This window comes from Malurus melanocephalus, unplaced genomic scaffold (assembly GCF_030028575.1).
Source record: "Malurus melanocephalus ecotype Western Australia unplaced genomic scaffold, MMel_1.1 scaffold_8, whole genome shotgun sequence".
NCBI lineage: Eukaryota > Metazoa > Chordata > Aves > Passeriformes > Maluridae > Malurus > Malurus melanocephalus.
The window spans coordinates 1,892,915-1,910,995 of NW_026623240.1; the positions used below are offsets into that span (position 1 = coordinate 1,892,915).

At 34.0% G+C, this 18,081-nt stretch overlaps 1 protein-coding gene across 3 annotated transcripts; it reads right to left on the reverse strand.

Moving 5' to 3' along the window:
* Window positions 1–3,162: 3,162 nt before the first annotated feature.
* On the reverse strand, window positions 3,163–16,522 carry MTF2 (metal response element binding transcription factor 2). 3 transcript variants are annotated; one of them, XM_057373989.1, is made up of 14 exons: window positions 16,305–16,522; window positions 16,055–16,136; window positions 14,597–14,692; window positions 14,122–14,222; window positions 13,649–13,797; window positions 12,321–12,416; window positions 11,150–11,218; window positions 10,350–10,473; window positions 9,478–9,545; window positions 8,933–9,103; window positions 8,174–8,282; window positions 7,953–8,011; window positions 7,721–7,825; window positions 3,163–6,924 (listed from the first exon to the last, which is right to left on the reverse strand). In XM_057373989.1, the coding sequence occupies exons 3-14, from the start codon at window positions 14,670–14,672 to the stop codon at window positions 6,570–6,572; spliced, it is 1,482 nt and encodes a 493-aa protein (XP_057229972.1). In that variant the 5' UTR covers window positions 14,673–14,692; window positions 16,055–16,136; window positions 16,305–16,522; the 3' UTR covers window positions 3,163–6,569. The 3 variants fall into 3 exon arrangements, with proteins under 3 accessions (XP_057229972.1, XP_057229964.1, XP_057229955.1); XM_057373981.1 differs by having other exon boundaries at window positions 3,163–6,927; XM_057373972.1 differs by lacking the exon at window positions 16,305–16,522 and having other exon boundaries at window positions 3,163–6,927; window positions 16,024–16,079.
* Between the last annotated feature and the right edge of the window lie 1,559 nt (window positions 16,523–18,081).

The following is an 18,081-nucleotide window of genomic DNA, read 5'->3' on the forward strand; positions in this document are numbered from 1 at the left end:
GCAGGAATCTGTTTATGACAGGTGAAGGATCTGGCACTCAAACTTGCAGTTAAATAACATTTTATCTAGATTTTGAAGAGTAGATTGCTTTTGACTGTATAAAATTTACAAAGGAGAATATAAATAATTTTTTTTCTTAATGGACTTTTTATTCAGAATTAAATGTTTTAAGATTTGCAGATGTTGAATAATTATGCAAAACTGAAATTTTCAATAAATCAAGTTTAAACCTGTGTTTGTGTTCTTTGTTTTATAAGGAAGGAAGAATGCTCTACCTGTGAATGCTGCAAAAAAATCAAGGATGCTATGCCAACAGGAATTTTAGTTTTAGTAATGCAACTTTTTCATTTCTTCCTCATGCAGTGTTCAAATTCTGTTCTTATTCACCATAACTCAAAATTAACTCTATCAGTGCAAATAATTTAAGATTTACACAGGCATCAGATCAAAAAGACCAACCTCTGGTCTAAGAGAAAATATTTAGGATATTTAACTGTCTATTTCAGCTGCAAACATCAACAGGAAATAGTATCACAATATCAAGCTCACAATTAAGTTTCTCATAAATTGCTGCTAGTTATTCATATGTAATATTTTTGAATTATTCATAAAATAAGACTCGAGATCCCGAGACTAAAGCTCAAAACATTAGAGCATTTTTTTAGGTTAATTGAGTAATACACAAGACAAATCCAAGCTTGTTTACTATTTCATAAGACTCCTGAGACACCCGGGCCTGTCCGGAAGCTTGCAAACCACATTGTTCGAGTAATGAAACAGGAACTTCCTTTATGCTGTGTTTTGAATCAATGAAATAGATCAYAAAATACCTAAGGTACAATGTTATGTTATCAGTTTGGGCAGTTAGTGGTAGAAGGAACAGTGATTTAACTTGAAAAAATACATGAACAGTAAAAACTCTCAAGAGCTATTTTTGGACACAGACATGAGAAATACCTGCAAAATCCTTTCCTATCTCTCCCAGTGTGTACCATGAGAAAGGACACCTTCTGCCTTCACTTCTCATGTACAACACAACACAACCTTGTACCTCAGACTGGCACATTGATTCTTGTGGTCAGCAGTGCGGGACGGCCTTGTTTAACTTGTCAGGTTGCATCACCATCCTCAGTCCATAACCATGTGCTACAGTGTTAAAGCTACATTTTTAAAAATTTTATTCAATTAATTACAGCAATTACTTTTTTTCCTTTCCCTTACAGCAATTGCATTTTTAAATATATGGCCATCTATTCTAAAGATTATCCCCAAAACTTCAGACAGCTTGAAACTAAGAAGACTGAGCTATATCTGATGTCATTAAAAACTAACAGTTCCTATGTTTTAAAGAATAATCATCCTCAAGGCTTTCATTTGAGAACTTACCAACTTGTGGTATAAACAGGAACCACACAAGTCTTAGTTACTGCTGAGAAATGGCTTAAGCCATTCCTTTTCCATGCTTTTCCCCTGGCTCCAGCAGAAGTTTGTTATTCATACAAGAGGAATGCTGGATGAATAGTKAGCTACAGCAGTGAGTAAGCACAGTTTAAACTAAACACTACAGAAATTAAAAATGCAGATCAAAAGTTACATACCTTAATGTATCATTTTGTTTTCAAAACCAAGATTTCACATAATGTAACTTGATTTTTATCAAAGGTAAAAAAAAATCAGTAATGAAAAAATGAAAAAAATAAGACGATAAATTTAAAAGTAGTAGTAAGCACACCTACATTGCTGAACTTTCACCAGAAGCATCTGAATTGATCTCTAATACTATCTAGTGCAATAGTTGACAACAGTTAAATGAACCTGGAACCCTTGCTGTTCACAAACTTTCCTCCCTTGGTGCCCACCAAGTGTCTGGAAACAAGATATCCTTCCTCACKCTCCATCTGCTACCTGCTAAATTGGAACACAGGTGCAGAAGGAAGGCATAGAGTGCCAAAAGAAAGGTTCTAGAAGCATGTATCTATACATTTCAACCTTATGTTAAGGGACCTGAAATGAAACATCTATTTAAAGTCATTTTCTTTCATGCTAATGGATTTAATGAAGTTAAATTGATTCCATTTCCCATAATTTCCAACTACTGTTGATGATCTCTAGAATTTTACCCTTTCTAGTCTTTGATACCACGCAACCAGTTTTTGAAGTTATGAATACCAAATGAGAGCAACCAAGTAACACAAAGTAGACAACCTAAGTTATGTTCATGAATGAGAAAAATATGTACATAGCAAAGCAATAATTAGCTCACTGGATGGTGACACAAGTGAATGCAACAATAGCTAAGTTGAGTATAATAGCTAAGTGAGTATTCACCATAGAATGGCAAAGCACAAATGAAGGACTTGGAAATGGTGCTTAGAGAAAACTTTATTTAGAGCAAGACAACTATTAATTAGCTTCCTGCTTTAAAGTGAGTTTTGAAGTAAAAGAGCTTGTTAAGAGTAAAACTGCAGATGTCAGGATTGGAAGGTACCATGTTGAACATTAAATAAACAGAAGACTAGGAAACTAAAACCACATGGAAGTCAATAAGTGCCAAAGACTAAGTTGCTAACAACAGGAAGCAAATGGAATATTGCCAAATGGAGAAGCTGGAAATATAAATTAGAACAAGAGAAAGAAAAACACACACTGGTGAAATAGCATCAGTACACAGAGGAAAGATTATATGAAAAGAATGGTATGAACTACTGTATTGGAAAACTAGATGTATTGGAAAAATTAGCATCTGCAGGCAAAATATTTGGTACCGTACTATCAGCAGGAACAACTGYTGATATTATGGTATCTGGATCTCAACACTGAAATATGCACATATCTGGTCTAAATAACAGCAGATATTAGTTAGCTGAGAATATTAAGGGATTCAAAAATGCAAAATACTAAAACACCAAGACAATATAAAAATCTTGTTTCATTGTTGCTGAATGATAAAATTGAAAGCAAAAGCATCAAATTTCAAGCTCATTCTCAGACTGCACAGCTTGTACTCATACTTGTCTTTTGCTTTTCTTTCTATTCTCCTTCACTACCTTTACTAGAAGACAATGGTCTCCCCCTCCCACTTCCTTGAGGCACTCCAAAGGAGACTCTTCAGTACACCTCACCTACAGATGATCCAATTTACAAAAAAAAAAMCCCAAAACAAATAATTAGAAAAGCATTAATATGYTTTTCTAACCAAACCAGGATATCAATAGATGTGACACCTCCATGTGGGTGTTTAGCCATCAGTTTAATTTCAACATTGATCAAAAGTCAGCAKCCTAAACCCTTTTCTCCATTTCTAAAAAAATCTAATTTTCTGCCATCAGAAATGTTATTTTTCTTTCAGATAGATAGGAGGCAACTAGAGACGTGCCTGAACATATTACCTGTGTAACATTTGCAAGACACATCCTCTTCCCTCTGTGCACAGAACTGATGCYTCTGTCCAGTTTATTCTGATCAGTCTGTTCTGACTATTGCTGTCTTCAGCCTCAGTATGTTCCATCTCAATTCACCAATTTCCTTTTAAAATATAACACTATAGAACACTTTAGTAGGATGTTCAAAAGACAYATACATTTTTCTGTTTATTAAATTATCTTTCACCCCAACTCCCTAGACAATCAAGTGCTTGTCTTCACCTTCAAGGCCTTTTAAAAATTTATTTGTCTTCATGTTAAACCAGAATATTGACCTTCAATTTCATACATCATGCTGAGAGATTTTTCAGAATTCCTTCGTAATCTCACTCAAAATGCCTGTTATGCATAGAAAAGCATAGTTTTATTCAAAATTCCTGTGTAAGTTTTTGTTAAGAACAATTTAAGATTTGACAAATAGCTTGCTATGATGCTTACTTTACAATTCTGACCAGTATTGTGCCGTTATTTCTTTGCTGTCCTGTTCATGCAATAACTATATTTTTAGAATGGTCACAAGAGACTTGTCCTACCTAAATACTACTGAAATACAAATAAAACATAAAGGAAAAATATTAAATATCATATACATAGAAATGGTTCTAAATCAGTGACCACAACAAAGTTGAATTACATATATTTACACACATGCATACATACAATGATCAAGTTATACCAAAATGAAATCATTACAAACAGCAACATTTGTCTTTTTCCTTTAGACACACCACTACTACATACAACGAAGTTCACATAAAATGAGAAAGGCATTTGTAGGTGTGCTTTAATTACTATTCTAGCTCTAACTTCAGCAGCACTATTGCAGCATTTTCCAGTACATGACACCTTGTAACAAAGCATCCCTCAACCACAGCTGGAACACCAGTTTAGTGTCTATGTGCAGGGCAAGTGTCTCCAGGACAGGAACAGGAAAGCTAGAGATTAGGAGATCATGGATGGGAGAATGCCATCAAGTATGTGCTTCACAAAAGTACAGAATCAAAACTCATTCTTCTCTCTCAAAAAAATACACACATTTAATGTTGGTCTTTTAATTCTAAGAAAAAAACAGTTCCAAAAATACAAACTGAACATCAGAGTTAAGTCAACCACCATAATAAAATGTAACGACATTCACAACAGTTAGGTCTATGGACAGCTTAAGTTTGACAAATATTTTCTCCCCAAACCTCCCCCACTAAAGTCCCCAAGTACATTCCAAWATTTATCGTTAAATGAATCTTTATGAAAAATACTGCTGGTGTTCAGTTAGAATTAAAGGACTTGGATAAAGTGAAACAAAGACAAATACAGATGGTGTGAGTAAGGTTACAAAGGCTTTACATTTTGCATTATTTCAAGTTATAAACATTCAAAAATTAACATGAAGTTTGCTGTGTTATCAAAATATTGCAGCTATAGGCAAGGCAACATTAAATTAATAGCTGAGGGTGTGAGAAAAAAACCCACACATTTTAGTGAAGGTAAACAGAAGTGGGAGTTTTTAATTACCATTTTTATAAAGCTAATATAACCCAGCCAGCCATAAGCCAAGCACAGGATAAAAAGCTTTCTCTGCTTCCTTTGGCTATAAGGTGACAAAAAAAAATTCAGAACAAAAAAATCACCTTTTCAAGATGTTCAAGATGAGCAGAAAAAGTCAACCAAGTAATGGAATAAATACGTACTCTGGCAGTACACTTTAAACCACTCTGTCATTTGTTAATGTTACATAATTTTATTTTGGTGGCAAACTGTAAGCATGTAAGAAAACTAACCTTATGCAGTACAGTGAATAACCACCAAAGTAAAAATATTCTTCTGTTTACTCTTTGGCTAAAACCCCCTCAAAAGTAGCAGACAAAGAAAAAACATCTAATACTGGCAAGAGACTTTTTGATTTTCTTTTAAACAAGTAAAATAATCTTACCAATTTAAAACTTGGTACATTTTATAAACACAAAAGAGGTAATGTTGTAATAAAATCAGTAATGTTACTTCAAATGGCAACATTTGTTGACCCTGTGCAATAATACACTTCGTTCATACGACATTTATCAAAATATGACTGTTTCTACAGATATGTAGAAATGCTGCACGACTCCTGTCAACTTACTTTATAACTGGGACATTAAATTTACAATCAGAATGAAACAAGAACTTTCAAATTGTTATTTCCAGTAGAATTAAWTTCAAAATCTTCAGATTCTGGATTATTTTTTAACAGTTAATTCAAATGGAAAATAATGGAATGTAGAGCACATGACCATCAATGACTGCACCCATTGCCAGAACACGCTGCACTGGTTGGACACTTTTCCTTAGTACATAAAAAGCAACAGCACCCAATAAGCCTGAGAAGAAATGCTGCTGTGTAAATACTGGCAACTATTCCTGAAAAAAGAATTATGGGATGTATTCTCAGAAGCTGACCGATCCCATAATTTGTATTGCATAGGTCACAATCACACATCTATATACACGCCCAGGTCTGTGTGTGCATATATGTCTATATATACGCACACACGCGCACACGCACACACACAGAATATATTAAGAAGACAATGAAGTCTGGTCACAGAGCAATTTACAGGCTCAATATATTTTTTCTTTTTTTTCTTTTTTTTTTTTTTTTTTTCACTTTGTTTGAAAGAAAACTTTAGTATTTTACAGTCTTCAGTAGGCATTATATACACTGCACTTAGGAAATCTAGAAAGTATTGAAATAGAAATACATTTTTGCAAACATTTGGGTAAGAAAACAAACCAAGATTTTTTCAAATATTTGTGCTATCTACATAGTATTTCTCTAAATCACAATAACTGTATCCATGGAATGTTCTCTAGAAAATGTCATCTTTTTTAAACACCATGCACATTTTTAAGCAATTGTAACCCAAAATATCCCAACCTAAAACAATCTACCCATGTTCAGATTAAAAAATTTAAGTCTCAGATCAGATTTGAAAAAGATAAGTCTTTATCACAAGAGCTGTAATGRTAACAATTACATGTTAAGGCTAAACTGGTTTTGTTTTGTTTTTGTTTTTTTTAGAAACACATTAAAAGACCATTTCTCTCGTGGCTCTGCATTATGAACTGTACTTACAGATGACAGTGCAGTGAACATAATGTTCAGTCCTACAGTCAGGATGCAGTTGCTCCTTCCCACTCCACAAGGTACTGCACCTTTCCATCAAGTGTCACCCGACGAGCCAACACGCGGTATTTTTCCCCACAAGCTATTCTACCTGCTGCACCAAAATAACTAGTGATCGAGTTCTTTAGATGATTGAGCTGTAACTCTTGATCTGCTAAGTTGTTAAGTATCTCTGTATTGAGTTCATCATACTGGTAGTCTTCCTTGCTCTCATCATCTTTTACAATTTCTGAATTTTGAGTCTGGAGTGCTTTTCGTGGAAAGCGACCTCTCCTCCTCAAATGTGGTATTGCAGCAGGCCAAGTTCTTCCTGTACGAGTCCTTTTTCTCGAGTCAGATAAACTGCTGAAAACAAAAGCCCACAGCATTAACTCCAAGGAAATTCAAAATGTATGCTGTATTATCAGTTGTTTCCATGCCACGCATGTAGTAATTTTTGCTGGTTTTCACTCAAAATACTTACTGTCTACAGACAGGTAACAATTTCAGAAGTCTAAATTAAACATTAATTTTTTGCAAACTGACTATTTATAACAATAATGCATACAAAAATGACTCATGAAAGCACTTAATAGCATGAACCAGAAAGAGGAGACAAAATAAGAGAATCCATGTACCTCAATAATAGAGAATTTCATATTTACTGGACTTGAGAGAGGGAAAAGTTCAACTAAAAATTTACTTGCAGGAAGGTTGAGTGTAGTTAATGATTTATTTATAAAGAGTGCCAAAATTTTTTCATGCCCTATTGACTGAAGAAAATCACAGCACATTTACTATTTTATAACATCGATAGGCAAACCTATAAAAACAAAAGCTGCTAACATTAATTCAGGATACACACCAGTTGTTTTGGGACCATTAGAAGAAAACTAAGCTCAGCAAATGTTTATGCAGTATAATCCTTTTCAGCAAATGTAACTTAGCCACATATTTTACATTAGAGACAATGGTTAGTGAGCACCAAAAATTCCTCACTCTATGAGTTGTAAGCAGAACCATTAAAGACTAATTTTCATTCATCCTATTTCTTTAGATTTCCCCATGCAAATTATAGCTCTACTCTGAGAAAATTTTATTAAAATTAATACACTGCAAATCTATTCAGTTATTCTATCTGCTATAAAGAGCAAGTTACCTATAATGTCTGGAAATGCTAGATGAGGTAGTTTCTTTCATACTGGCAGCACCTGTGGATTCCACATCTGAGGTATTGGATGAATGTGCAGTTCCATCAGATTTCCTGTTTTGAAAGATAACAGGTTTGCCATGTAACAAAAATAATCTTACAAACTGAGCTGACATTTCAGAAGTAAACAGATAAATTACAATGTTTTATGGGAGGTTGTTTGGTTTTTTTTTAAATTTACCCAACAGTGCAGGGTAATTCCAAGGCTGGGTTCTCTATCACCGGAACTGGTTCATTATCCTAAGGGGAAAAAAAAAAAATAGATACTTCAACTTAAATTCTGTTATTTTTTTATTTTATTTGAGAGCAAGTGGGAGAATATTCATTTAACTTGTTATGTTTTTCTTCAACATTTATGATGCAGTTAGAAGGAAGGGAAGAAGGGGGAAGAAATATCCTTACCAGAGGAGATGACTCTGGAGCTTTGTGAATCATTTTTCTTGTATAGGGACCAGGTGGACGACCTACTGATTTTTTTTTCCCCTTTCTTTCTATACCATTACTTAATTCCCTAGAAGAAAATTTGCATTTTATTCTGTATTACTGATGATAATTTTCATTGAATGCATGTTTTCCTTTGGCAATAAATATACAATTTAATGTTTCTTTCTAAAACATGGTATTAAATGAGGATTCTGGCAAATAAAAATTTTCAGGAACAAAGCTAGGTGGTTTTGTCTTCATAGTAACATCAACAGATTCAATGTATTTCTAGGGACATTACTGATTCCCAAATGTTGAAGAGGAATGAACAAGTATTAAACATAATTTATTCACATGATCACATTTGACGGAAAAGATGGCACATTTACCAATACAAGTTACTATTTCACAACATACTTCCTATTCAGAATTCTAGCTAGATTATTGACTAAGAGATCCAGTAAGGCAAGAGATTTTGTTTCCCAAATGACAGCAATATTGGGAGATTTTCTATTGTTCTTGCAGCTAAATTTCCTGTCAATTTTTTAGGAGAACCCTAATAGAAAGTTAACTACATTTGTTCTAAGACCTTGTTCTTACAAATAATCCACCTTTGCAATTATTTCTTAAACATACATTTTACAAAGAATGTCCATTTTTGTGAGCACTGAGAAATACMCAAAGCAGCCCAATACAGCCCAAATTAACCACACTGCTAGAATGACTGGGTTATTTTACCTCACATCAGGGATTGGTTTAGACGACTTTCTGCCTTTAATTTTGAACTCATGAGAAGTTCCTTCTGGTTCTTTATCAGCCTTAAAAGCAGCATTTGGTGGCACAGGAGGAACTCGAATTCTCAAGCCAAACAAATGCTTCTTTTTCTTTATTTCTTTTCCAGACATAAACCTAGATGATGTTAAATTAATTGTTAAAATGATGATCCCAGAGAAAGCAACTTTTAAAATAGCAGTGTACATGCAAAGCAAAACTAGGCAAAGAGAATATTCATTCAAATACTATTTTACTCCTTCTTCACCCTATCACAATCCTCCCTCTTAAATTCAGAATGTGAAGTGGAAAGAGGATGGAAGTTAAAACAATTTTTCCCGTTGTCTGAGTTCCACTCAACATAGTTATGTAATGTTATAGATTGAAATAGAAACAGTATTTAAAATTTAAATGTTATCTGCAGTCAAAGTGATTATCACATAGACTGAAGACTATAATCTATGTCAAATTAAATAATCAAACATTTGAAACAGAAAGTACCAATAACTTACATAGTCTTGTAATCATTTAATGCCTCCAGGACATGCTCATATCTTTCAGATTTTGGTGTGTCTGCCAGCTGTAAAGTATTAAGAAATCATTTAACCTGTCAAAATCATTAGCAATAGAAAGATTCCAGTTACTCTGATTCATGATAACTACAGATTTGAATGTGAAGTACATTCATGGAATACTAGCTGTGGTTGCATATTAATTACTATCCTATATATTCATGATTGACATCCAAGAATTAATGCCAAGATCAAGCCCAGGCCAAAGAATAAGTTTCACTTTTAAGAAGTACAAGAAAAATACCTCAAAAACATTTAGTGAAATGAAGGAATGTAACATTAAATTGCATTCCCGAGACTGCTAACAAAAGATCTTCTGTATGTACTCCCAAATTAATTGAGATTGCAAACAGAAGGCTATTATATAGACAGAAGAAATTTTTGAGTACAGTATTTCATCATGTATTACACCTTAGAATGTGGTCTTCGCATGCAATATATACTCTGCATTCACTTCTACACTTAGATTTCCTGATAACAGCATACAAAAATATCAAAGTAGTAAAAAAATTATTAAATGAAAGGAGAATGTAGATATGCAACAGAATAAACAGATAATTATAAGCTGCCATGAAAATAATTAGCTGCATAGGTAACTTGAACAAATTTTGCASCTTAGAAAAACATACACCCATTACAAAGCATTCTATTTCTGCAAGAAATTTTAAAATTCTTTTATTATTTGGAATTATCAGATCTTAAGGTACTACAGGATTTAACATCCAGAGTAAAACGGTTCTTAGATTGTCAACTTTCAAGACATATGTAAGCATAGTGATTTAAAAACAAGAAAGGGTATTCCAGTTACCYACCTCACCAGGATGCAATCTATCCCAGTTTTCATTAATGTAGGCCATAAGTTCAAGCTCAGAATCAAAATATTTCTTTTTATGAATAACACTTAGGTTGTAAAGGCATAGATGTGCTATATCTACCCTAGAATATTTGAATAAAAAAAAAAACAGAGAAACAAGTATTTTTCTTCAAATTACTTTCCTTTAAAACAATTCAGTAGAAAAGTTATTAGCACAATACAGTKGAAGAACACAAAGCCCAACCTAAAATACTCAACCCAGACAACACTATGAAGCCTCTTGCAATTTCTCTTCAAGTGATTCCTTCTATTTTGCACCTTACTTTCATTTCTACCTCACCTCATTGTCATGATCTTTTTTTAAACTCCAAAACTGGTCTGAACCAYGGGATATGTAAGCAAGTCTGAATTCATAGGTAAAACTATTATAAAATGTGTCAGGGTGTGTACTCTGGTACTCACTACATTTGGCTAACATAATACAACAGGATCCTAAACCTGCCAAAAATATTTAACTTAGGTATCCCAATCTTCACATACACAAGAAGTGAGTAGTTGCTTGTTACTTCACTGAATGCTCCCAGGAATGAATCCCAAGAGCACACAATCACAATATATCTCCACATTTAAGGATCAACTTTGAATGAAATTTATCTCTGATCAAACACACAACAAAAATGACTCAGGAAACTGGTCAAGCGAACAAGTGGATTTCCTTTTGAGCAAGAAGAACCAAAACATCAAAAAGAAAAGTAGAGCATGCATTCAACTTATCCTTTTTTAAAAATTCATACTTACCATCTCAAGGGTAAACGTTTGAGGTATTCTGGTCCAGAACTGCAAACTGAGCAAATGAACGTATAAAACCTAAAAATATATACATATGAATATGTACATTTGTCTGGGTGGTGGGTGTCCATATAAACATACTCAGTATTTTAACACCCTGATTATGACAAAAATGAAAGTTAAGCACACCAGAAACTCAGGCATATGATATTTGTGAGTCYCTTTATTATTTCTTACTTTAGCAAGAAATAGTACTTTCTATAATCTGTGCTGATACCTACTGGGCCAGATACAAGGTACTTCTTCAATTTCATCCTATTACCACCATTTCATTCTGCCTGAGAAAGTCCCTCAACCTGTGACTATCAGTGAAGATGCTCTGTAATGTCCCAAGCACAATCTCTCAAATGCAAAAACCTATGCATCAGTATAAACATGCATTTTAAGGATGCATACCTTCCTGGGTCCTAACTCAGTTCCTTCATACAAACATTCCAGCAAAATTTCCAAATAAAACTTTAATAAATAACGATTGAGATAGTCCCTGATTCTCTTCTCCAGTTTTCTCTCCTATCTGCTSCAAGTGCTCCAAGCTCCTCTTCAAAAAAGAGCACAGACTAGCACTCTTATTTGTTTCTGACCCAACTCCTCACACATKAAGAGAGGATGTAGAGTTCCCCTCAGTCCAAGTATCCCTTCAGCTCTGTTCAATACCTTAAACTGTTAGTGCAGGGAACTAACCCTCCAGGTTGCCCACCTCCAAACCTAGTATCCATTGTGTGTAGAAGATCAGTCACCTACACTCCAGGAACTTAAGAGCCTTTATCCTAACTCACAGGCCCACTGAAGGGGTCTGCTTTAAAGCTTCCCATCTCCCACTTGCCAGCACCTACAGTTGTAAGGGATTTCCACACAAAGTGAAGATAATAACAGCTAGAATTCAACTATCCATTGGTTACTTCTCAMCCAGCCACCACTGCATCCCGCATTCAACTGAGACCAAGAACTGCATTTTCCTGACACCTGAACACAGGCTGTACTCGGTATGAACTTCTACTCAAAACTCAACCCATTTTTGAAAAATATGGTTGTATTATGGATGCCCTAATAAAAACTCATACATGATATTGCCCTGATATTTAAATAAAGACAAACATGAAGTACGGCTTAATTTTCTTACCTGTCACCAAAAAGCATTGGTTTTTGGAGGCACTGCACACAAGCCTCATGAAACCACTGTTTACATTTGCAGCACTGCAGCATCTTTAGATACCAGCTTCAACAATCGAAAGAAAAATAAGATGTGTTAAAAAAGTTACTGAAAATTGCTTCTTCATTACTTTTACATTAAATAGGAAGAGATCTTTTAACCCAAACTGATTTTCACAGTTCATAAAGCAAAGTCATCTCTAGAGACATTTCAGTAACATTTATTCTGTAATGAATTACTAGAGAAGTGACTAGAAATAATCAAAGATAGTCTAGTAAAAGAAGGAATTATTTTTTTTTCTTAATTTAATAACTTAATTTGTCTGAAAACCACCTTTTAATTCTCAATAATAAGAATTCRGGAGCTCCTTCTGACATACCAGACAAGCTTTCTTTTTATTTTCTAAAGCACAACATAACTGCATTGAGTCACAATGGGGATGTGTGATTTGTTCTGGGGATACAGCTATTTGAATCCTCAAAAGCAACCTCATAGTTTACAGCTTTTCCTTTTTCAGCTTCTCCCTTGAGAAAAGGAACCATGCAAAACTGAYAATCATATTTGTCCAAGTCTCAAAATTCTCAAACCAGAGCTCTGTCCTTGTGTGTCAAAAACCTTACTTCTTTGTGGAACTATTTACTTGCCTTGACCTCAAATTTTCCATGCTATCTTACTCATTCACTCATTTATGAAGACACCAGAGTACTCATCTCTACCTACTTAAAAAGTCCTTTTATCTTCCTTGTAAAAAAGAACCAACAGAGGACTGGTAATGTCATAAGAGGGGAAAAAAAAAAAAATCTTTCCCCTGCTATTGACTGAAAACCAGGATATTATATTATGATAGAATCAGACTGTCTATTCAGACCAAATTTAATAAACTAATCTCTAAGTACATTTATTTTTGTGACTTGTGACAGAGCTGAGTTAACATCAGAAAAATACTGTTTAGAACTACAGCATCATCAACAAACTCCATCCAAACTCCACACATCAACAGTAGCAACAAAAAAAAAATCCTACTCATTATGGAATGTCCTGTGAGGATCTGTGATGGTCATATAACAAAATTAAAATAAACCAAAATACTTTATGGGACTAGTAAAGAAATYAATAATGTATTTCCCACTTCGAGACACGTTAAAAATGTATAAAGAATTCAAAATCCCACTTTGTGCCCAGTTTCTAATATGTATACACAATAGAAAGAGAAACTAACAAGTTCACAAGCAAGTCTACAAGAGTCAAAGTTGCAGCTGCATTCAAGAAAAGTTCTTACATATTATCCATTTACTTACTCTCCAGGTCCTCCACAATAGCAGTAACACTGCTGGACATTGGTTTTATGACCTGCATCCCACTCAAGGTCTGTTACATTATATGGTAATGTTTGTTTCATGACTTGCAGTGCTTTGGCATTTGGTCCTTTCTTAAGCGCACCACCTCTCTGGGCAAAAACAAATACATTGGTTAACGAAAAACAGTAATATTTCTGAAACTTTCAAAGCTTTTAATTTGATTGTAGACAAGTTTTCACAACTTTCAAGTCAAATACTTTCACCTGCATTTATGTTTTAATACGAGCATGTTTGTTGAAAAGTGAAACATTTTCGGTTTCTAAAAATAGCATTGCTTCTCAACATACAAAACTTGCATTCAGATCAAAGATAAAAAAGAAATCACTGAAGAAAATGCTGTATCTTTTTACTGTTTCAATTTCAAAACCAAAGATGTATGCAATATGAAATGTATTAACATTCTGGAACCACACCTTTGTTGTTGTTGCAAAGACACACTGTCGACAGAGCCATTTATCATCTGAATCAATCACGCTGGCATCAATATTTGGTGTGTGACACAGCTGATGGTAACCTGTATGAAAAACAATCAGCCAAACTGTTAGTAAAATTACACAAGCAGCTTACACAGAATCAATTATATAAAACTTTAATACAACTCTAAGTCATTAACCATCATTAAGTGCCAAAAACCTGAACAAAAAGATTGGTAACACATTCAAAATGGTCTTTTAAATTTTCTTAGTAGGAAAAATAATCTTGACTTACAGAATAGGTGTTAGTGACTTTAACATGGATTATCATCTTTCAYTGAGCTGTTACTAGCCAATAAGGGCTACAAAATTTAAGATCAGTTGAGCAGTCAGTCATAGCCGGGCAAATATCCTCCTTTGTGAGACAAATCAAAATACCTTTTAAAATGCAGTAAGTAGAAAAAAATCTAGTTACCTTGACCACATTTATCACATATAACCATTTCATTTGGTGCTTCTGAATACTCTTCCTGACATATTGTACAGACCATTTCCCCACTTTCAGTGGCTCCTAGACAAAGATGAGATTGTGATTTTTTTCAGATTACATCTCCAGTTGGAACAGTTACCACATGTATACCCTTTTTCATAATTTCAGTTAGAGATGCATGCATTGTAGAAACACATTGTGACAGAGTCAAACATCTTAATAAGAACACATTCAGATATTTCATATGCACTGTGTAACAAACATTTATATCACCATAAACTATCAGGTATTTATAGGCATTATATTGCTACTAACTTTACAGTCCATGGTTCCTCAACATCAACAATAAAAATTCAGTAACTGAACAAAGAATGGAAATTTAGGTTAAAAATACCTATAAATAAATAGTATCTGGACAACTAAGAGATCTATTGTATTTATATTACTTTGTGTTTCTTTCCATGTAAATACATATACACTTGGCATATCTTTTTGACAGATCTGCCAAAGATGCCTTAAACTCCAACATTACCACTGTAATTACTATTTATACATATCCACAAGCACACAAAAGCACATAGTTACAGCAGAGGTAAGGGGGAAAAGTAAGCTTGCAAACTGGAAACAAAACTACACCTTGCTCCATTTATAGCCCATATCAATGTAACAATTGCCTAAAACACAAGCTTCTGAATTACAGAATATTCTGAGCTGGAAAGGACCTATAAGGATCATCGACTTGAAATTTTCTCATACTCATTCATTAACTTTTGATAGTTAGGATAAATGAATTAGAGATCATAAACTACTACTATACCGAAACTAAACAGCAKTTTTTTACAAGCTTCAAGAAATAAAGCAGATTTTTTGCTATTACAAATATAAAGCTTCTCCTTTAAGTAGACAGTGTTTAGTTTAAACATCAAAAATCAACAAGAGCCAGAGTAATTTCCATTGCTTTTGCACAATGCAGAAATTGTAGCTGATTTTCAGAAGAAATTATCATGAATAATTYATTACCATTCAGTTATAAGAATATTAACTACTCTCCAAATGTCTGAACACCAAAAAGGTATTATACAATAATTGCCTCACTTGATAAGTACACATTTCTTTGCATCACATAAATACTCCAAAACCTGTAATGGTTTCATATGTACAACAGTTATGCAAAAAGTCAAAATGTCAGAACTCTGTTCAAACCCCACATATGGAAAACAAACAAAAAAAAAAGACCAACCCAAAACAAAACAAAAACATCAATTACAGAGTTTTTGAAATTTTTTTTTCTTATTTGCTTATTTTCTAATTTTTGATCCTGGATCACATTAAATCATATTATTTTTTAGGATAAAAAAATATAATGCAATCATCTATTTTAACAGATCTAGTAATCTAAAGAAATAAGATACCAAACAATAACTACTTCATGGAAGTTCTTGCCTGTTTGTATGTCCTTCCAGAGAACCCAGGATTTGGAACTGTCTTCAAATATAATGAAGCAGTTCTGTTTCAATTTGTTTATCTGAAAAACAGAAGTAACAGAAAATCAGAAAAACAGAAAAACAGTGGAAGCCACGAATAAAAGGACTAAACATAAGAATGTATTTAATAATACATAAGCAAGACAATAATATTGCAACTTTCAACAATGTGATACTTTCAAGACTCCAGTGAAGTTAAATGTGTTTACCTTTTTGATAGTTCCAAGATAAAATAAGCCATCTGACCATCTAGCTAGGACATCCTGACCTTCCTCAAATTTACAAAGTGGCTTTTTGGCTTTCTGTCCATCATGTAATGACAGCTTGGCCAGAGATGCTGAGGTCTTATGGCTGCGACGTACAGGAGACCGCTTATGGACCAGTGAATTACCCACCGCTGTAGAGTCTCTAAAGAAAGGTAAGCAAGAGAAGTGGTAACCAGATTTAGGTTAAAGGAACCATGCATTTTAAATATCAATATGACTGATTCTAGAACTTCAGATAGCTTAAGACCTGCTTGTGTTTTCAGACTTCACACATCTTTAGTACCGGTGCCACTATACAAGTGTACAAAATCTGAAAGGGACAAGTTTGTAGAAGAATCGTTCTACAATATCACCTAATGTAAATGAGGATGGGGACACAAACTTTCCAGYCCGGAGACTCTTCATAAAATCACCAGAAGCATTGAAAAATACATCAAAAACAATAAATACAGGATTATTTATGCAAAACTCAAATCACTGACAGTTTTCTAAAATTCTAAGGAAGCCAAAAAGGTCCTAAGGCAATTCTAATTGCATTACCTTGGTAGGGGAGAGTATAAGTTGAGCATTATGCTGACTCAAGGTAAATACTAACTTGGGTACCTCCCACACAGAATCATGCCTTGCCACTAAGCATAGCTGTAGAGCTTTCCAGCACAGGAAAAATTTCTACATGTTAAATTTCTCGTGTAAAATTAATTTTCCTCTCTGTTCGAATAAGAGTAGAAAACAATACGGAAGGAAAAACAACAGATCTCACAATCCTTCTTCATACATGAAACCCAAAACTCTAAATTATCTGTATCAATAAGCATTTTTTCTCATATATTCCACAATATATAGCCTATATATACCTAAGTGTGAACATGCTTTTATGTCAGACTAGCTGTCAAACACTACACTCCAATTAAAGGAATAAAATATAGAAAATTATAAAACAGGACCAGACAGTGCACAAGGAAGAATCTTCACAAGTAATAGGCAGAATTTCAGACTATGTAATAAAGTTACCATTTGTATATCCAAATGTATTTTCTCTAGAAACTAAATGTATGTGCAACTAGAAAGGATAGATTAGGGAATTAAAATAGGATACAGTCAATTGAAGAGCAGCTTCGCCTCGCTCAAGATATTTTAGGTACATTATCAGCACTAGAAACATTTGAATCAATCTCAAAGTACCAACAAAAGCAGTAAATTATTCAGTGTCCCATTTAGTTTGAGAACTGCTATACAAATATTCAAGAAGCTGTTCTATAGCTTCAAAGAAAATCCTCTCTCGCAAGAAATTACTATTGACATTTAATATGACAATAAATCTGGAAAGTTAACAGCTTAAAATATCATATTAAACAGTTTAAACCAAGAAGGTTCGGCACAAGAAATTCAGCTGCTTTAAGCATATTTATGATCAGTGTGACAGTAAATAATGGCATGGCAGAAAAAGCAGCTAAAACAGGTCTCTTGCATCCTCATGCACAACTGGATCACCAATTCAAGTCCTGCTTAATCCCAAATATAAAAATATTCAGATGGGTGACTATGGAAGACCAGAACAAAAAAATCCTTTGGCTTGCTTCACAGCTGGCAGTTTGTCACTTCATCTGACATCCTTCATCACTGCATCAGAAAGCTAAAGTGTTATTTCCGATCTTCTCTCTTCATGGTGCAGTAACAATGTTCAGACCCACCAACCAGACAATTTCCCAGAGAAAGAATC